The 18,819-nt window shown below is 46.5% G+C and overlaps 2 protein-coding genes across 2 annotated transcripts in view; both read right to left on the bottom strand.

Annotated features, from left to right (window-relative positions):
* The window catches only part of KDM3B (lysine demethylase 3B), a gene marked incomplete at its 5' end in the record, with an annotated part of 55,753 nt that extends 50,418 nt beyond the window's left edge, over positions 1–5,335 (bottom strand). The window contains one exon of the mRNA XM_084268452.1: positions 5,165–5,335. Within this exon, the coding sequence (XP_084124578.1) occupies positions 5,165–5,335 (171 nt within the window). The remainder of the gene's footprint in view (positions 1–5,164) is intronic.
* Positions 5,336–10,822: 5,487 nt separating this feature from the next.
* LOC311195255 (C-terminal-binding protein 2) lies at positions 10,823–18,424 on the bottom strand (the record flags this gene model as incomplete). The annotated part of the gene is made up of 9 exons (XM_084268627.1): positions 18,364–18,424; positions 17,534–17,688; positions 17,285–17,429; positions 14,821–15,027; positions 13,999–14,213; positions 13,089–13,219; positions 12,801–12,928; positions 12,152–12,272; positions 10,823–10,994 (listed from the first exon to the last, which is right to left on the bottom strand). Exons 1-9 carry the CDS (start codon positions 18,410–18,412, stop codon positions 10,823–10,825), a joined length of 1,323 nt encoding a protein of 440 aa, XP_084124753.1. The 5' UTR covers positions 18,413–18,424.
* Positions 18,425–18,819: the final 395 nt, after the last annotated feature.

Below are 18,819 nucleotides of genomic sequence, written 5' to 3'. Positions count from 1 at the left end.
AAACTCCTGCCAGGCAGCTGACGGGTGGAAGGCCTAACAATATGACTCCTTCAACATCTGTGTAGGGACACCCACATCTGACCAGAGCAGGACAGGATGAAGGCATGGATGGATGGAGACAGGAGACTAGGTGGACCTTTGACCTTGTCCAGTACAGCTGTTTTTACTGACACAAGTGGAAAATACTTGGAGTGGTGCATTAAAGGCAGCATTTCTCTCTCAGAAGCTTACCTGCTCAATCTAGCACTTCCATATTTCTACTTTGACCTGCCCAAAATGTATTTTACTCAAGTCCAATAAGTTTAAAACATATTGAAATTACTGTACACGTGCAGATCAGCATAGCACACGTTCAACAGCATGACACTTCCTAAAATATCAGAAACACTGCATACATGTAGGCACAGTGAACAAAGGTGGCATTTCCATAATCCCCAGGAATAAAGCAGTTTAACTGAAGCTCCTACACGTGTACAGTCATTGCTACCAAGTGTTAAGAAATTAAAACAAGTATCCTCAAAGAAGGAAAAGGGAGGAAAAGATAGAAACTTGGGAGTGTCTTGGTTAACAGAAACAGAGAAGTCAGAAGGGTGAGAAGATCCCCATCAGCGTTGTGTAAGGACGGATCTGCAAAAGGTTTAACCAAACACATGCAGGTTAATAACCCTCCCTCTCATACTACTACACAAATTTTGCTACTGTTATTTCTCCATAACCTGTATTTTGGAGGAAGGGCCCTTCACCTCCCAGTGCCATTGTCATCCCTGAAAACACCACTGCTGAGATCAGTCCTACCAATTCCTTCCATGGCCACCACCAGCCCTGCCCCTTACTACTGGGTGAGCATGACACAGGGACACCAGAGATGGCACAAGACTGGGAAGGCTCATTAGCCTGAGTCTCCATCCTATTCCTCACCTATAACTTGATAGCCACTTTAGACCTGCCAAGATCCTTTTGAGAATTTTGCAAATCACAATTTCCTCTACTGCAGTTACACCACCAAAGCCAACAAGACTTTTTTTTTTTTTTATTTAAACAAATCACGTAAAAACTTAGATGTACATAAGCTACAAAACCAGATGTATTCCATCCCCCTCCTGCCATCCCCACTCCATGTCCCTCAGCAGTAGAAACGGTTACAGAATCCCTCATGACCCTGTTGAGCCCTGAGAAAAGTAATCAGTGGAGCCACAGAAGATACTGCTCACTGTATGAATCCAAATTTGTCAGTGTGAATGTCTGTCTTTCATGAATTGGAAGGCAGAAAGGATTAAAAATGAAAACCAAACTGTGGCATAACTAACATTCATAGTACTTTGTACTTCGGCCACAAATCAATTATCACAGTGTTAAGTGCAGAAATGTACTTCCACTAGTTTTACAGTCAGATCTCTGTCAAAGAAAAGTTTTACTTGCAAAGTAAGTAAAAAATTATTTGAAAAAAATGTTCAACATTCTATTTGCTCTTAGTATCTCCTTTACAACAAGATGATGTACGTTTACTGGCCTTACCCCCATCCATCCATCCTAGTATTCTGCTTTCAAGAGCAGCAATAGGACTCACTTAGGGTGTGAGACAAAGCCTAGACCACTTTCTGTGGTCCATTTCTCTTAGACACGCGTTCAACATGCAAATGCACACGAGTGTCTTGTAGACAGGTAGAGTAATTGAAGAATATGATCACCTCTGCACGTCAGATGGTAATGAAGACAAGCAGAGCTGCACAGAAAGCAGTCTGGATATCCCAGGCTCATACAGCCTCAGCTTGTTGTGAACCTTCCTACAACTTCCACAGCTACCAGTTTCATCTCCCTGACTGGAAACTCCTCTTTCCAAGTCTACTGCTCTTCGAAAGCATCTACATAACCTCCATTGAGTTCTAACCAGAGATAACTTCAATTCTGCCGCAGACACATACGCACAGCTAGCAAGAACCTCCAAACACCCTATCCCAAACAGACAGTATATGCACATTTTCCCACATCTACTGTCAAGGTGACTTTCAAGCGGCATCCAAAAACTGCCTGGTGAGTCTAAGTCAAAATCAAATCTCATAGGGTTCTAGCACCCTTTTCTACTACATCCACACTCCAGACAGGAAGATGTTCTTTTCCAATGGGACCTAGCTGGAAAAACTAGCTAAAATACCCTGAAATTTATTAACTCACACAGTTCTGATTCCACAATTCAGATATTTAGAAATCATCAACTTCATTCAATTAAATCCCTTATGAATAATTTATGTAGATTATCACCTTAACAAAAAGCTGCATCAATCTGAAGTATCATGCTCAAGTGAAAACATTTTCAGAATACACTGAATTATACATGTAGATTGCTGTAGGAAATATATTAAAAACTCAGACATAAAAAAACTTGTGTGTGACACACCTTACTATCCATAAAGGGGAGGAAAGAAACACCCCAAAACAAAAACACCAACAACCCTTTTTCTACCATAAAGAGGTATGTGTGGACTATTCTAAAACAGTCCTACTCAAAATACCTTGTGTCCCAAGCCTCCTAACTTCCATGGTACTCATACAGTTTGTCCATGCGTTAGTCATCTCATGTAAACAAGAGCACTGTCCTGCAAACAACACACTTTGACGTTAACCTCTAACGTTTCCTTTTACAATATTATGACAATACGGATCTAAAGCTTGACAGGTCTCTTACGATTCTGTCCTGATAGACACTTTGAGAAAAAGGGTAAGATCTGTTTCTAGTTAGAAGGGGCAAAACTGCTCTCTTAACATAGTTGGGTATTTTCTCCCATGGGATTGCCTCTAGGCACGCTGAAGATGGCACAACAAGGACAGACCATTACATGTATTTTGTGTGGACTAATCATAATTTGGTAGTGCCACATTTTACCAAAAGAAGACTAACAGCTACTGTCTGTAAGCAAATTTACACGTGGAAAAAAGCAAAACCTTCATTTTCAGACGCTTTACCCCACCAGAAAAAGTAAGTCTCCTAGAATTTCAATATTTAACAAAAAACCCAAAAATAAAAGCAGCAACCTATTTCAGCTGCTTTCTGAAACACTTTAAGGCCTATACTTCTTGTCTATTTTTCAGTTTTCTGCCTCAGGAAGGTGCAGACACTGGACTGCAGTTTTGTATTCCTAACATCAGATTATGGGCTAGTAAATGAAACAAACCATCCTTACAGGAGACAACTAGAAAGCACAGACTTCCAAACAGACTTTTTTTCTAGCCTTTTCCAGACCTAGTCCACAGTATTACTTTACCTTAGATGAGTATTTTCTCAACTGTGGTTGACTGCCTGGTGCCGACCCAGCACTTCTGGCAGAATGAGTTTAAAAACACTTATTTTTCTGATAGTATATCATTACAATTGTAAAAGCAGTGTTCATCATGCGTGGAAGGTTCCATGACAACACTAAGTATTCCACATTACAGGACTCTGACAAAATCTGCCTTGAGTATTTTAAACAGTTCACACTTAAGAGTTCTTGTGGATATTTGGAAAATATACCATTTAGAGACAGCTGCAACACTGAAACTGTGCTAAGTGGAAGGTTATCGATGAAAGGACCTGGGGTGAGAACCACAGTGCTGAGCAAAGGTGATTACTACACACACACACAAAAATATTCCTATTCTTCCCACACTACCAAACACAGAAGTTTCCTTTTACTTTGTTAGTCTATCAGGTGTCATGGTTGGACAGTAACAGTAGCAAGGAAAAAAGTGACTACCTTCTACTGGACAAAGATCTACCAAAAAAATCCCCAAAACCCAAACCAAAAAACCCAAAGCAACACTCCACCAGTTCTACCACCAAAATAGCATTAAGATGAGGCACATGCCAAAAATTTTTTACATTATACTCATATTTGAGGTGGGGGATTTCACAATGCAAGGTACAAGGTGATGATATACGTGTCAAAAGCAGTCTGCTACAAGTGTAGCTCTCCACGTAAGGTCTTAGATGGCCCCAGTGCACTGCCATGTTTCAGATAAGAGTCTCAAAGACTTGTTCTGTTTTCCTTTTGAAGATGCCCTTTCTGTGTGTTGTTGGTTTTGGTTTATTTTTCCTCCTCCTCACACAAATAAGGGAGAAGCTAGAGTGCATCACCACAGGTCTCAACTGCAGACACGGGGTGCCAGGGCACCTGGGTTTGCAAAGCTAAAACCAGCACGCTACTTTATACTGTCAGTGCCAGTTGCAGTTCTACAGCAAGGCCAAAGAAAGCAGCATCACTGTGCAGGAAACTTCTCAAAGTTGGAACTCTGCAAAGAAGCCCCAAGAATTTATCATAGCAACAATATCTTTTTTAAAAAGCTATTAGTAAGAGAACTAACAAAACTCTTCACCAATACAGAAACTTACTCTCTGTAACATGGGTCCTTTTAACAGTAGCCGTTCTCAGAAACATGCCATCAGTTCCCCAGGGTGCAATTACTTACGGCGAACACTTGCAGAACTGATACGTGCAAAGAGAAACAGCACAGGTATCTTTCAGGAGCTCTTTCTAAGATCTCCACCCGAGCATCTCGCTAACCTGTACTATAAATAAACCAAACAAATACTAAATGGTGTTTAAACACGGAGCACAGATTCCTACAGCTGAACCCAAAATCGAAACCAGAATAAAATCGGCAATCCCCGCTCGGAATCACGCCTTCCAACCGGGGCACCCCTCAACTGACTGGGAACAGTTCACATCTTCCCAGAAAACACCTAACGCACTCGGAGTTCTACACCGACGCATCAGCGCCGGGAAGCTGACACGTCCCGCAAGCGTTAGTTTCACACCTGAGTTATTCCCAGCGGCCGCGCCTCCGGCTGCAGACCCCGAAGAGCCCTGCCCCGGCAGCTCGCGGGCCGCTCCTGCACCGCACTCGCCGCAGGCCAGGCCCGCCACCCATCGGCCCGGAGCGCGTCCCGGCAGGCCCAGCGGCGGACAGCGCGCTGCGGGGAGGGCGCGGGTGGCTCACACGACGCTGCCGCGACCCGCCCGGGCCAGGCGGCGCCCCGCAGCCCCCGCCGCCCCGCAACCCTGCCCGGCAGCGGCCCGCACCGGAGGCCGCGGCCCACGCGGGCGACTAGACTCGCGGCGCCCACGTCCCCGGCTCCCCGCCGCCCCCGTCCAGCCCCCGACCCCTCTTCCCGCCACCGGGGCCTCACCGCCAGGTCTTGGGGCACGGCTCCACTCATGGCCCGCACCGTGCCGCTCCGCCAGGCCCGGGAGGGCAGCGCAGGCCCCGGCTCCGGCCCCGCCGCCTCGCCCTCGCCCGGCCCCGCCGCCAGTAGCAGCAGAAGCCGCTTCCCCACGGGGGAGGCCGCCGCGTCCGCCATCCCCGACGGGCAGGAGCCTCTGCCGCCGGCCCGAGCCCACCGGTCGCCGTCGACGCCCCGAGATACCGAGCAAGCGACTGCCCCGCGCTGGGCCTCCGAGCGGCGCCCGCCCCGATCCCGGCATGCACCTCGTCGCACAGTCTGCCCCCACCTTCCTCTGCCCCACAATGCCCCGCACCGCCCGTCCCGCCTGGCACCGTGAGCAGCGGAGGCGCGGGCAGGAGGGGAGCGGTACGGCACCGGCCCTGGGGCACGACAGCGACGGGCCTGGGAGGGCTGCAGCCCCGGGACGAGCCTCGCGGCGGCCGCGAAGGGAAGCCGGAGCAGTCGCACAGCCGAGGGGCCGCCGGGAGGGACAGGCCCCGCGACGGGGCAGGGAAGCCGGTCGGTGGGGGGAGAACGGGAGCAGAAGGGCCTCCCGTGGCAGGGCTCGTGATTGACGCCGAGCTCAAGATCTGAAATCATCGCCAAGAGTAAGGAGTTCTGACCTGAATGTCGAGGTAGACACACACAGAGCAGCGCAGTGGCAGCTTGAGCTGTGCAGGATCAGAGCGGTGGTTTTCAGTGCCGTGCTGAAAGGAGGGGACGCAGGGCGCAGGTGTAGGTGCTCTGCTTGTCAGCGAGGCGGATCTGAGGCGGCGTTTAGGTAGGGGGTAGGACACACGGTCATTGTGCTCACAGAACGCCACTGTCACGATTAATTGATACACCTGAGTGGTTCTCGTGTAGAGCGGTGCAGTGCCCTCAACCTGCTCCTGTGCACTGTGCTGGAACAACCACAAAGCTCTTCAGAATCCTACACTGCTAGAGAAATGAAGTGTGCAGTAAAGACACTGTGTAACTGGTAGAACCTCAAATGAGGAGCAGATTCTACCCAGAAAATAAAGATATTCTTGTGGAAATAAGGGGTTTTTCTTCTTGTGCATGTACTGTTTGCTCTGAGGGAGTAGGATTTGACCAGCAGCAGCCAAGGCACATTACTTGCTTTCACTTTCATTTATTCAAAATGACTGTGCTAGGTTGTTTTGAATAGGTGACATCATTTAATCTGTTACTTTCTAGTTAGATGCATGCAATTTACTGGACTTGGAGATGGGTAGGGCAATGCCTAAGACCAGTTTGTACAATATGCCTTGTCCTCAAAAGTGCATTTCATTTCATTCCCTTATCTCTGCTCTTTTGGGTGGGATTTTAGTCCCAAGGTGGCACACAAAATACTGAACAGATTATTACATCCAGATGCTCAAGATTTTTTCTTTTCTTTTTGCAGGCAGGCTTTGCCTTTTGAACACAGAACTTGAGAATATTAGTGGCATTAGAACTCTGTTCTTTCCTCTGCTGTGCAGCCTCTGTGACTTTTGATTCACTATACACCACTGGCTTTACTAATCCCTCCCTCACGTTTGTTTTTCTTAAAAGGTCCACGAGCCAGTATCTGCATGAAACATTACTGAAGGGTAGCAGAGCTGTTACATCTTGTGTTTGATTCCCAAAGTAAATCCCAGATGATTAGTACATTCTTTGAAGACCAGGGTTTGCTCTAATGTCTTAAATTCCTTTACTGAAACAGTAAGGTTATCAAATGTGAATTAGAAATAGTACCATGATGTGAAAGGGTCCAATAGGGTCCTACAGCCCCTTCCCATTCCATCAGCTCCAAGACTGAAAGTGCCATGATAAAGCAGGCCATCAGTTCCCAGCTCCTGACCATGCTGCTAGATGTGCCAAACGTGTGCAGCACTAGCTCTGCAAGCAGTGACATAATGCACCAAGAATACAAGGGTTTTTCCTGACTTTCCTTAGTGATCGACATAGGGAACACAGGGCATGAAACATGAATTAACTTTCCTATGCTAATTCTATTGCACTGACTTTTACTATGTTAAATTAGTTTCACAGGCTAATTTTGTGTGTAATTTGAATTACTGTTTTACTGTAAAAAGGCAAAGACAGTTAATGCTTTTTTCACATTTAAACTACCCATTTAAAAGGCTGCAAAACCAGTTACCACCATTTCAACTTGTGAGAAGTCACACGAGTAAAGGCCAGGCTACATCCCAAGCTGCCCCTTGAAAACAGCATTTCTGCCAGTCTGCCACCTTCACAGCCTTGACTGAGGGTCAGTGCTGCAGAATCCAAAGTAACTTGCCAGAGTGGCTGATCCAGGGACTGAATGTGTGGAAGATGCAACTTACCCGATAAGCAGAACGGACGCAGACGCTCACCTGTACAGTTTTTCAACCCTCCCCTTCAATGTTTGATCTAAAGCCACCCCTTCCATAAACAGCAGCCATGTTCTTAGGAGAACTTTATTAAAATATATCCAAGTAGTAATCAAACATTTTAGAATGAGTGAGGAGAGAACTTAAGTGAGAAAAACACCTGTACAGAGGACAGTGCTTTAAGTTTTTGTTTACATGCTTTATTTCAATGTTTCACAGTTTAGTCATCGTCTACAAAAATATATTTCTGAAACTCTGAATCCTCTATTAAAAAAAGCTGGTCAGCAGCAGCGACCCTGACAAACAGAATGTACCTTGGGACAGTGTAAGCACCTCCTGTAAGCAGATTAGTGCAGCTAGGGCACTCCTGCCTCACCCTGGGAGACTTCTGTTCTTTGGGATTAAAGCTCTGCACTAGTTCTGAAGGAAGGCATTAAAAAAAAAAATCCTTCCACTTCTGTATACTGCACTAAGCTTGGGAGGGGGAGATGCAAGTCAGTGTATCACACAGAAGAGAGTGCTAACAAAGGACTTGGCACTCAAGGGATGAAGACCACAGGGTACTTTAGTACTGGTAATTTTTTCTTTGAGCTGTTTAGAACAGCCTTCATCTGGTAATAACAGGTTCAGTCTATAAGCAGAGATACAAATGGCATACAAGCAGAGTAATCCTATAAGCACAAAGAGAGTCCTTCTTTGGGGTCATGATAAGGGTTCTGCTCACTTTTACATCAACAGTTTTTGCTGTGGCTTTAAATCAAGGGGAAAATTGCCTAAATATCCAATCAGGAGCAGTATTGGAGAGAACAGAGCCACTACCAATGCCATAAGCTTCAACTCCTTAGTACCCGTAACTGACGATAGCAGTTTAATTCCTATGCTTACTAGTCACCCGTGTATCTAGGCACCAAAATAAGAACTGAGAAACTGAAATATCCCCCCCAAAGGAGACCCTTCCACTCATCCTCTGCTCAGGTAGAGACACAGAGATACCTGCAGTTACGAAGAAAAAAAAATTGCTTCCTCTTTTAAAAAAATAAATCTATCTTGCATCGTGTTCTAGAAGAGACAAGGTCAATGCACTCTGATCCTCTGTATTCACAAAGCTCAGAACAAGAAACCCCTTACCGCAAAATCATCTCAGACCTGAACCTCTAAGCAGGGCAAGAGTTTTCAGCAGCACGTAAGAGTAGTTATTGACAGACTGCTTCCTCAACATGGCAACAGACAGAAAATGAACTCTCAGTCTCTGAAACTACCTGTCAGAACACCAGCTTTCTGAGAAGCATGTAAAATTTAGGTTTCCTAGAGATTAGAGAACTCTGGAAAGTGCTGCTGGTTATTTTAGGTACAGCTGCAGTCAAAGTCCTTCCAAGCTCTAGGGCTTTGTTCAGAAAAAGTTCTCCTGTAACTTGTGCCTACCACCAGTCCCAGTCTGATCTGCTAAACCTGAGCAGCCAAGGAGGTATATGAATTTTAATCAGCATCATCCATGAAAACACAGAAGCCAAGAACCTTCACCAAGACAAATAACTTACCAAAAGACACTCAGCACTGGAAAACTAACATCATCTTACTAATGCTAAACAGTTGAAGTGTAAAATCTGTAAGAAAACACCTGAAGTTTACTTCTCGCCTATTTTCCTTTCTTGAATCGCTGGGGAAGAGGGGTGGGGAGGAGGCCAGGACAGGCAGGGGAAGGAAAGGAATGAATCACTTCACTGTATCAGTAGTAAGCCATTACATGAAGGCAGGATTGGAGAAAAGCTTTCCTCAGCTTCCCAGCAAACAGCCTAATCAGAAGATTTTGTCCACACCTCTAGGTGTACTTCCAGTCTGTTCCCAGCTGTTCAACTTCCAGTCACAGACACATAACAGAAGGAAGAGTGGAGGCAGGCAGACAAACCCACACATAGGATGTGCCTCCGACATAGCACCTACTTTAATATATCCACACAACATAGATCAACAAGGAATCGTTGCATCTTGTGCATGGAAAGGTTCTAACTGAAGTGCAACCAGATTAAAGGAACATTTGGGATTAAGGAAGGTGTGTGGAACCCATTTTGCTGAAGACTCCACACCCCTTCAAAGCAGCGATTCATATTCAGTCACTTGGAGAATGGGAAATGACTTGAGAGCAACAAGCGCGTCTTGGCTTCAGGTGACAAGCTAAGAATGTTCTTTCTCCTTTAGTATCACAAAGCTTATTCATGTAAAAAGCCACTGCCTTGCCCTGCCCACTACTGGAGATGCAGTATATGCTCGCAGAGCAAAAGTACAGTAATTTGGTCAACTGTTGAAAGCTGCCTTCTCCATCAGGACAGACAAGTCCCTGCACTGGTGTGCCACCTCTGGTTGATGCAGTTAGAAAAAAAAAAATAATTCTGCAGCACAAAGCTTACAATTCTAACATGACAGATACCTTGTAGATAACACCACCATCAGACTATGAGGTACACGTGTGAGGAACCAGCAACTGCCTCGGCAAGTTACTGCTACTTGCTGTCCCTAAGTTACAGAGACTCCGGGTGACTGTTCCAAATCCTCACACACACAGTGGCCACCAGAACACATCTGATGACATCTGAACCCCTTCTGAATTATTTACAAAGCTGGCTTTGAGACTTACTTTTACCTTCAGGTCTAGTACTGCATAGACAAAACTTTGTATGGTCAAGAACTAGCAATGCCTGTGCTACGTCTGTTCTCATAGGAAACCTTAATAACAAGGAAAATAATACACAGAGCTGAGCCTGGGCTGCATTCCACCAGGGGCATATTAAGGACAACAGTCACAACTTCTCCAGTTCACTAATGTTTTTCAAATATTCCCCATGGCCACACTAGAAAGGTTCAGCCAAATTAAATTTAAGCTACAAGTCACAACTGAAAAGTGTGCACTGAAGTCTTGTGTTAGGAACATTGAGGGCCATCCCTGATCAGGCAGCACTTCTGTTTGCAAGTGCACAAGGACAGTTCCTTGTCACACACACCCAAGGCAGATATATGGGAAAAGTCACTGGTTAAACCAAGTATTTCTGAGGGGAGGCAAGGTGACCACTGCCCTGCCCCGGAGGAGAAAGATTCATTGAGAGATTAAAACTAAAGGGTTACAAAATAAAGGCAAGAGCTAAAGTTTGCCCGTAATGAAATGCATTCTCCCATCCTGTATGAACAGGAAACAGTCTTTGTAGGGTGTTAAAGAAGGTCCTAGGAGGAGATACCCTTCCTTTATCTGCTGCCAGAGGAAAGAAAGATGCTGCTATTGGTCAGCGGGAATCTCTCTGTCTGCATCCAGTTTGCTCGTCTCTCCTGGGGAAGGGGTACGTGGTGCAGAGTGAGAAACAGAAGGGATCCCATGAGCTACAATCCCTTCCACTACTGGTGGCTCTGGTAGCCCAGGGGTGGCTACTCCCACTACTCCTGGAGGAAACCTAAAACCAACAGAAACACAGAAATTAAAAGCTTGTCCAAAAGCATTAGGCAAGGGGAAGGGAGCCCCTTAGGTACCTGACAAATCCCTCTTTCTGACAGAAATGCTCTGAGACAGAACACAGGCAAAGTGTCCAGAATTGAAGAGCAGCAGTTATATCCCAAAACCAAATAGCAGGTGTTCTCAGACTGCCAGAGAGTGTCTCAGGTCACGTACTGAGCACTTGGATAAAAGGCACAAAGTTATCTCCAGTGGGAAGCAGTGGGAGGCACTGTATGGAGATACCCTGAAGGACTGGAAACTCCCTCCACATCAGCAGGAGGAATGCAAGCTGCCAATTATGAGGAATGCAAGCTGCCAATTATCCTTCACTGGGCTCTAAGACAGAGAAAGTTAAGGAGCTCAACTAATAAAACAGCTACGTGTAAGATGAAAAACAGGAGAGCAATGCTCATCAATTGCTAATGAACCATTCTTCCATTACTTCCATTCTGTCCCCCAGTGCCTTCTCCATAAAGAGATCTGAATCTCTGTAGATCTCCCAGAGGGGGAAGAGAAGGTATTTCCTACTTTGCAAACGGGAGAAAAACACAAGGGAAGCAACCTGACCACAGTCACTTGGCAGGTCTGTACCTGACACATAAACTGAAATATACCCTATTTATGCCACTGCCTAAATCCACTGGACACTGTCTCTTTAATAGCCCATACTTGGGCTACAGATAGGAACTGTGCTTTGTTTATACAGCTCTAATCATACTCACAACTTCTAAATGTTAAGATCCAACTTCTCAGGCACCCAGCAGACTCTTTATATTATCTCTTGGGCAGGTCTTGCAAGGATTTGGAAAAAAATAACCAGAATGCAGCTGGAACTAAGCATGACCAAGTAAATGCTAAATCCTAGTACATCTTCAGCAGTGCTGCAGTTAAGTTCCTGTAAAGAGCTTGTATACAGATGTCCTGGTCCTGGCCAAGCCAGAGTTAACATCCCCAAGCAGTCAGTGCAGGGGAGCTGAGTTAGCACAGGTGAGTATGTAGGAACAGAAACATCTGCTTGCAGGTACAGGCAGATCTCAAACCTAAAGAGGGATGCTGGCCTACTTCAGTAGGAAGATAGGCTTGGAAGCAGTAACATGGACAACCTACATATCTCACCTGTATGCTGCAGCTCCATTGAGTTCTGGGTGGACAGTTGCAGGATCAATACTGGACCACTGAGCTGCTAACAGCAAGTACTCCTTGTTGACACAGTTCCTCAAAGCATCAGGTATGTGGCCTGCAAGAGTGACAAGAATGACAAAAAACACCCCAGGACACAAGTAGGAGGGGCTAGTTCCATGAAGCATTTACAAGGGAAGCACAACACCTTTCCATCTACCTCCATGATAACACTGCATAGGGGAGACACTCCCCTGACCAACTGATCTTTGTAGAAGACAAGAAACTGATCGTTCTTCTCCACTTCTGTCATCCTGTGCAAATTACTGGCCACAAACTGCAATTGCTATGCATCACCTTCCACAAGAGACAGCATGTACTACTCCAGAAAAATGTGTACAATATAACTGTCAAAAGAATTATTGCAAAGGATTTGGAAGATGTTGCAGGTACAAGACTTTCCCAGGGAGGAAAAGTGCCACTCTAGCATTAGTTACAAGATTCTCAGAGAGCAATTATCAACTTACACTCCAGTTCCAGAAACCAGCTACTAAGTTTTCAGAATAATCAGCATAATCCTTGCAGTGAACTAACAACAGAATACTAATTCTGCAACAGCTGCAGAGCACACAGTCTTCCTCATTACCTGTAATAGCTCTGCGGATCTCTTTAGCTGCATCTTCTCTGGATTCAATGGAAGCCTGCTCACTGTACCAGGCAGTGTGAGGGGTGCAGATCACATTGGGTGCATCTTTTAAGGGCCCCTGAGCAAAGCTGTGGGGAGGGGGGAGGAGGGAAAAACATTATTTCTCTCTAGAAGAGATAATTTCATTGGTCCTGTGAGATATCACTGTAACTCTGATAACGAAACAAAAAACAACCCCAAAACAAAGAATCACTCCAAATAGGAGCAGACATGCAGGTGCAACATTACCTGAAAGGCTCAGACTCATGCACATCCAATGCTGTTCCTCTGATTCTCCCCTCTTTCAGGGCTTGTGCTAAGGCTTTCTCATCTACCAGCCCTCCTCGGGCTGTGTTCACTAAGAAGCAGCCCTGGCGCATCTAGAAGAAGAAAAACATTAAGTGGGTTGAGAATGAGACTTTTCATGGAGGCTAAGTGAATCTTGGGAAGTCTACTGGAAATAAGCAGGAGCCTGCAGTGATTAGATGAGGCCTGGACGAACTAGGAGTGCTCTCACTGCAAAGCTAACCACAGGGGAAATGCCTGCAAGTGATGCTTGAGAAATTGCTTTAAAAATGAACAAACAAAACCACAAGACAACAAGGGCAAAAGTGGAACTCTCAAGTTCTGCACTCCATATTCATCCTACTATATTAAAAAAGAAAGAGGACATGAACCAAGTATCCAGCTATACAAAACTGGACTACAACGTCCAGATGTCTCTAACGAAAGCACTGAAAAGTATTCATAGACTAGCAGAGTACAGCCCGAGACTGACTTTGCAGTGGGCTTGGGCAGAGAGGTTTTGGCAGAGCTGTGTAAAGAATCTTACACAGCCTCAGCCACACCACACCTGGCTTTAACCAGCAGAGTCAATTATGCATTTTAAGGCAATTTGACATTACTGAATCACTTACAACATTCTTTATAAATGAAATTACTTGGCAAAAAGAGCCAATCCTACTCTTCTCTCAACATGAAATTCTATACAGCACAAAGCGCAGGCACCCGGATCCACACGCTCCCAGCCTCCAAAGGCAGCAGGAGGCACACGACAGAGGCAGCAGGATTCACACGCTCTCAGCCTCTGTGAAAGCAGCAGTTCTGTTTGCATTCATTTCCACAGTGCTCTGTGGGGGAAATCAAGCTCCTGCTGCACCTGTTTAATAGTGAAGTCATTGATGAGGTGATGGTTATGTTCATTCAGGCTGCAGTGCAATGTGATGCAATCGCTGTGCATTAGTAGATCCTGCAGGGTTCCTACTCGTTGTAAACCCAAGGATCGCTCCACTCCATCCGGCAGATAGGGATCATAGAAAATCACGTTGAAGCCAAAGGACTTGGCTCGCAGAGCCACTGCCTGTCCAACTCGGCCTTCACAAAAGAAAACCCACAATCATCAAGGAAAGGTAAAACAAACTTTAAAGACAAGATACTGGGGTAGACTGGGAGCCTACACTGGTGTTACTGCCAGGGCCCAAGGTACTGCAGCCCTCGAAACCCCTGGGATTGCCATAGGGATCCAGAGGAGGTTATTCAATGCTGATCCCACGTTCCTAATTCTAGTCCTTCCCCATGCAATAGACAGAGCTTAGCCTAGAAGGAGCTCTGCTTTTTCAAATGAAATCTGGATCCTGAGTCAGAGGCAGTAATAATCTGATTATGAGAACTTGGGAGAAGGAATTTGTATGTTTCAGGCGGCTTTGTTACTGATACAGAGCCTAGCACACAGGGCAACAGTCACCAAGAAGAGCTGTCTGAATGTTCCAATTCTTCTAGCTACTTGAATATGGAAAAAAAGTCCCCAATCCCATGACATAAACCCAACTCCTGAAGATATCCAGCATCACAGAATAGGGCACTAGCACTCCTTATGAGTCAGTGTGTTTCACAATGTACAGCTGTAAAGTTATCGCTGTTTTCAGCCTGTGACACTTATGCTCCCAGTTTACTTTTCAGTTTAGCAATTCCCACCACTTACCGAGCCCAATGATGCCCAAAGTCTCCCCACGGATACGCACAGCGCCTCCAGCCACCTCCCGAATCTGCTCTACGCTGGAGGCGCGGTTCCCCTCCCGCATAGCCTGATGGAGCCAAGTAACACGGCGGTAAAGGTTCAAGATGTGGCAGAGGGTGGAGTCAGCAGTCTCCTCTACCGAAGAGGAAGGGATGTTGCAAACTGCAATGCCTACAAAGCCATAGAGGTCATAGAAGATTTTTAGCATCACAACGTTAAACCAACATAGATCTTCAGTTGCATAAATACCCATTTGATTGACATACTACATGGAAGGGGAAAAAAAAGGCTGAAATGAGAAAACTGGGTCATACCAGTGATCCAAGAAACTGACTGGTTTAGAATATCTGCATCAAAAAAAAAAAAAAGCAAACCCACCAACCAACCACTCATCCCAGAGATACTCCTGACAGATTAACTGGCAGACTGTAAAAGAATTAAGACAGATGGTTGAGCTCTTTCATACCTCACAGTCCAGATGCTCACTGCAAGCATCAGCTTTCCCAGGAGCAACAATAAGTAATTAACTCATTGAACACAAAGAGAAGCCACGGAAGCCTCTCTAAATCCATCTGAAGTTACACTTTAAAATAACAACACATAAACAGTCCCACTCTAGAATAACGGGCAACCACTAAGGGACTATAAAACCCTGGGCTAGAATTCTCAGGTATAGTGCCCATGCAAACAGAGCTGAAGTCCTGGAAGCACAAATTACTGTCAGGAAAAAGATGAAACACTGTAGTAAATCTGGTAATTCCTGATCAGCCCATTATTAAAAACAAAATAAAGGGAGTGGGGGGGCAAGCGGGCTGGGAATATACCTTTTCAGTGCTGCTTTCTGTCAGTCAACAAACCAGCCAAGAAGTAAGAGTAACAAGATGGAAAATTGGTCTCTTCCTAAATGTAACCCTAAGCCACTTGCAAAACCAAGGAAAACTTTCCTCCTATCAGAAAACTAGAAAAAAAAATCTAAGCAATGGTTGAAAGCAATAAAATTCAGCAACGCATTACTCTTGTAAGAGGCATTCAACTAAACTCAGAGAGCTAGGAGAGCAATGGCCACACACAATCCCAGATACCTTAGTCCTTTTCTCCACCAAATCCTTTGCAATTGTGCCACAATGCCACACACAACTCAAAGATGTGAGATGGGAAGACAAGGGAACCTAACTTCATTTCATCTCACAGGTTACCATCTCGTTCAACTTCAGACAAGCCACATGTATTCATCTTTGACACAACTAGGCACAAATTTGTGTATACACGCAGTATTGTGCCTAAATGTAAGAAAACACAAACCCACACAACAGCCCTTTGGTCTGATTTGAACACTTGGAACATCTAAGAAACAGTATCTTACCTCAAAATTAAAGAGCCTGGCTAAGCATGAAAATAGTAATTAATTGTCCATGAAAAAGCACATCTGGCCATGTGTGAGGGTCATCCTACTATTACTCTAAAGCAAAAGCTGCAAGCAGCAGCCTGATGGTTAACCTCCTTGGGTTAATGAGTATGGAGTGGGAGGGAAAGGGAAAGGGAAAGAAAGGGAAAGGGAAAGCTTTGAGTCAAAGCCATGGATGGTGACTATGTGGAGAACCCTAGAGTAGAGTAGTTTCCAATTCAGCCCAAAAATGCAATGACTGAATGAGAGCCAAGGACCTTGCCAGGAACTCTTGAGACTATCCTGTTGAATCATTCAGATGAGAAGACTCTTTAGACCCAATTCAAACACCAGATAAATATGCACTCTTCATTTATTTGCACTGTTTCTGTTCTTACAGATCTGGAAATTGTGATGACTATTTAAATTTTATATATAAATACTTGCATTTGATTTAAACTTCATCAACAACAACAAAGGGGAGAGCACTTGGATGATCCACCTCACCTAGGAGACTCCAAGGTCCAAAAAATCTCCCTGTTATATATTTAATAAAGAGCAGCTTGTGGTAACCTGATCCAGAGACTCTTCACACACCTAGGGCTCTAAAGGAATCAATAAAGTGTTGAATGACAACCTAACTGTACATAAAAAAAAAATAACAAGAAAAACTTATCATTTTCAGTGAGTTTATCCTGCATCAGCATTTGCAAGCTACTTTCAGACATCAGTCGGCTCAATTCTTTCCCCACGAACAACTCACAGTCGCCTCACCAAAAGTTAGACACCACGTTCAGGTTTCTGAATCCCAAACAATAGCAAAGACACTGACACCTATAGCAGAGTAACGTGAGAACTGAGAATCAAGCCACATACCAGCTCCCATATCACTCAGCTTCCTAAAGATGCCTGATACTAAGCAGCTCCAGATCTTTTTACTTAAAAGGTTTTAACAGCACTTAGGTATGCAACAGAAAAACATGTGCAGTGTTCCACTTCACATTCAGTTCTCATCGCAACAAAGCCTTAACGGCATCATCATACCTAATTCTGCAGCAGATTTGATGTCAACATTGTCATAGCCACTGCCAATACGCACAATGACCCTGAGGGCTTTGAATTTCTCCAGGTCCTGACGAGAAAGGGTAATGGTGTGATACATCAGGGCTCCTACTGCCTCATTCAGCACCTACAACAAAAAAACCACCCAAAACCAGTCCAAATCAATCTCTGCTTTGGTTACTCTAAGAGGCAGAACTCTGTGTTCAAGTGCCTGCATGTTTTCTTGCCTACCTTTTCATGGATTTCCTGAGTTGACTGAGCATCACAAAATGCCACTGTAGCAACATCCTTCAGGATGGGCATCTCCACAGTGCAATCCCGTCCATCCAGGAGCGCAACCAGCGGCCGTGCTGGCATCGGGCCATTCACAATAGGAGGACGTATGCCTAGTAAGGAAGTCACCATGAGCAATTAAATGAAAGACAAGAATTCTGGACCCTCATTTGTTAGTTCAACAAGCCACTAGTTCTGTTAGAGTTCTACAGCATTTAGGATGGAATTAGTCAAATCAGAAACAAACAGGAAACAAACACAGAGAAATGAAGCTGGGGGAAAAAGCTCCTCTCTGCCACCACTACGTAAAGAAAAATAAAGCTCGTTGTAAATAACGAAACAATAGATGCGGTCTATTCAGAAGCGTACCGGCTGGCCACGGGCTGCTCAGACGAGTTCTAAAGCCACTTCAGGCCTATCTGCCCCCGCCCCCCGCGCCGAGATACGAAGCCTATTTCCTCCTTAAGCGACCAGGGAGCTCGCACCCCCACAGGGCTCCTGCTAGTCTCCGCCAGCGGCCCTTTCCGGACGAACGAGCCCCCAGCAACAGGGCCGCGGGCGGCGTGCCGCAGGAGCTGGGTGGAAGCCCAGGGCGGGCTGCGGCGGGTGCGCTCGCAGCCGGCTGGACGGGCGCCTTGGCTCGGCCGGGCGAGCAGCGGCCGGCCCGGAGTCCCCGCCGCGCGAGGGCACGCTGCCGCGGCGGGCGCCGCTGGCCGCCGCCCGGGCGCTGGGCCGCTGCTGGGCGCGGCCTCGCGCGGCGCGGCCGAGGGGCGCGCGCCCCGCCTCACCTTCGCAGATCCGGTCCAGCCGCTGCCGCTTCACTTTGTGCCGGTCCATGGGCCGCGCCGCGCCGCCCCTCAGCGCTGCGGAGGGACACGCCGTCACTCGCCGCCGCCGGCTCCCGGAGGAAGCGGAAGGGCCGGGCTGCAGCCCCGCGCCGAGCGGGCCAGCCGCCACCGAGCAGCCGCAGCTTGGGACGCCGCTCGTTTCCGCTTCCGCCCAGCCCCACAAGCCTTTGCGGCGCGGCAGGGAGCGAGGCCCGGCAGCGGTTGCTGGCGGGGAGTCGGACAGCCGGAGGCCGCCGCCCTGGGGCCTCTCGATCCTCCCGTGGGCCGCCGGGCCCCAGCTCGCCTTGGCCGTAGCCGGATCCGGGCAGTCTGGGTCCTGCGGGAGTGGCGTGCCCTTGCAGGCGCCGCGCCGGGCTCTGCGCTCCTCCGCAGGGCTGCCGGGCAGCGAGGGGGCAC

Source organism: Gallinula chloropus (genome assembly GCF_964237585.1).
Source record: "Gallinula chloropus genome assembly, chromosome: 10".
NCBI lineage: Eukaryota > Metazoa > Chordata > Aves > Gruiformes > Rallidae > Gallinula > Gallinula chloropus.
This window is presented reverse-complemented; position numbering and strand designations above follow the sequence as displayed.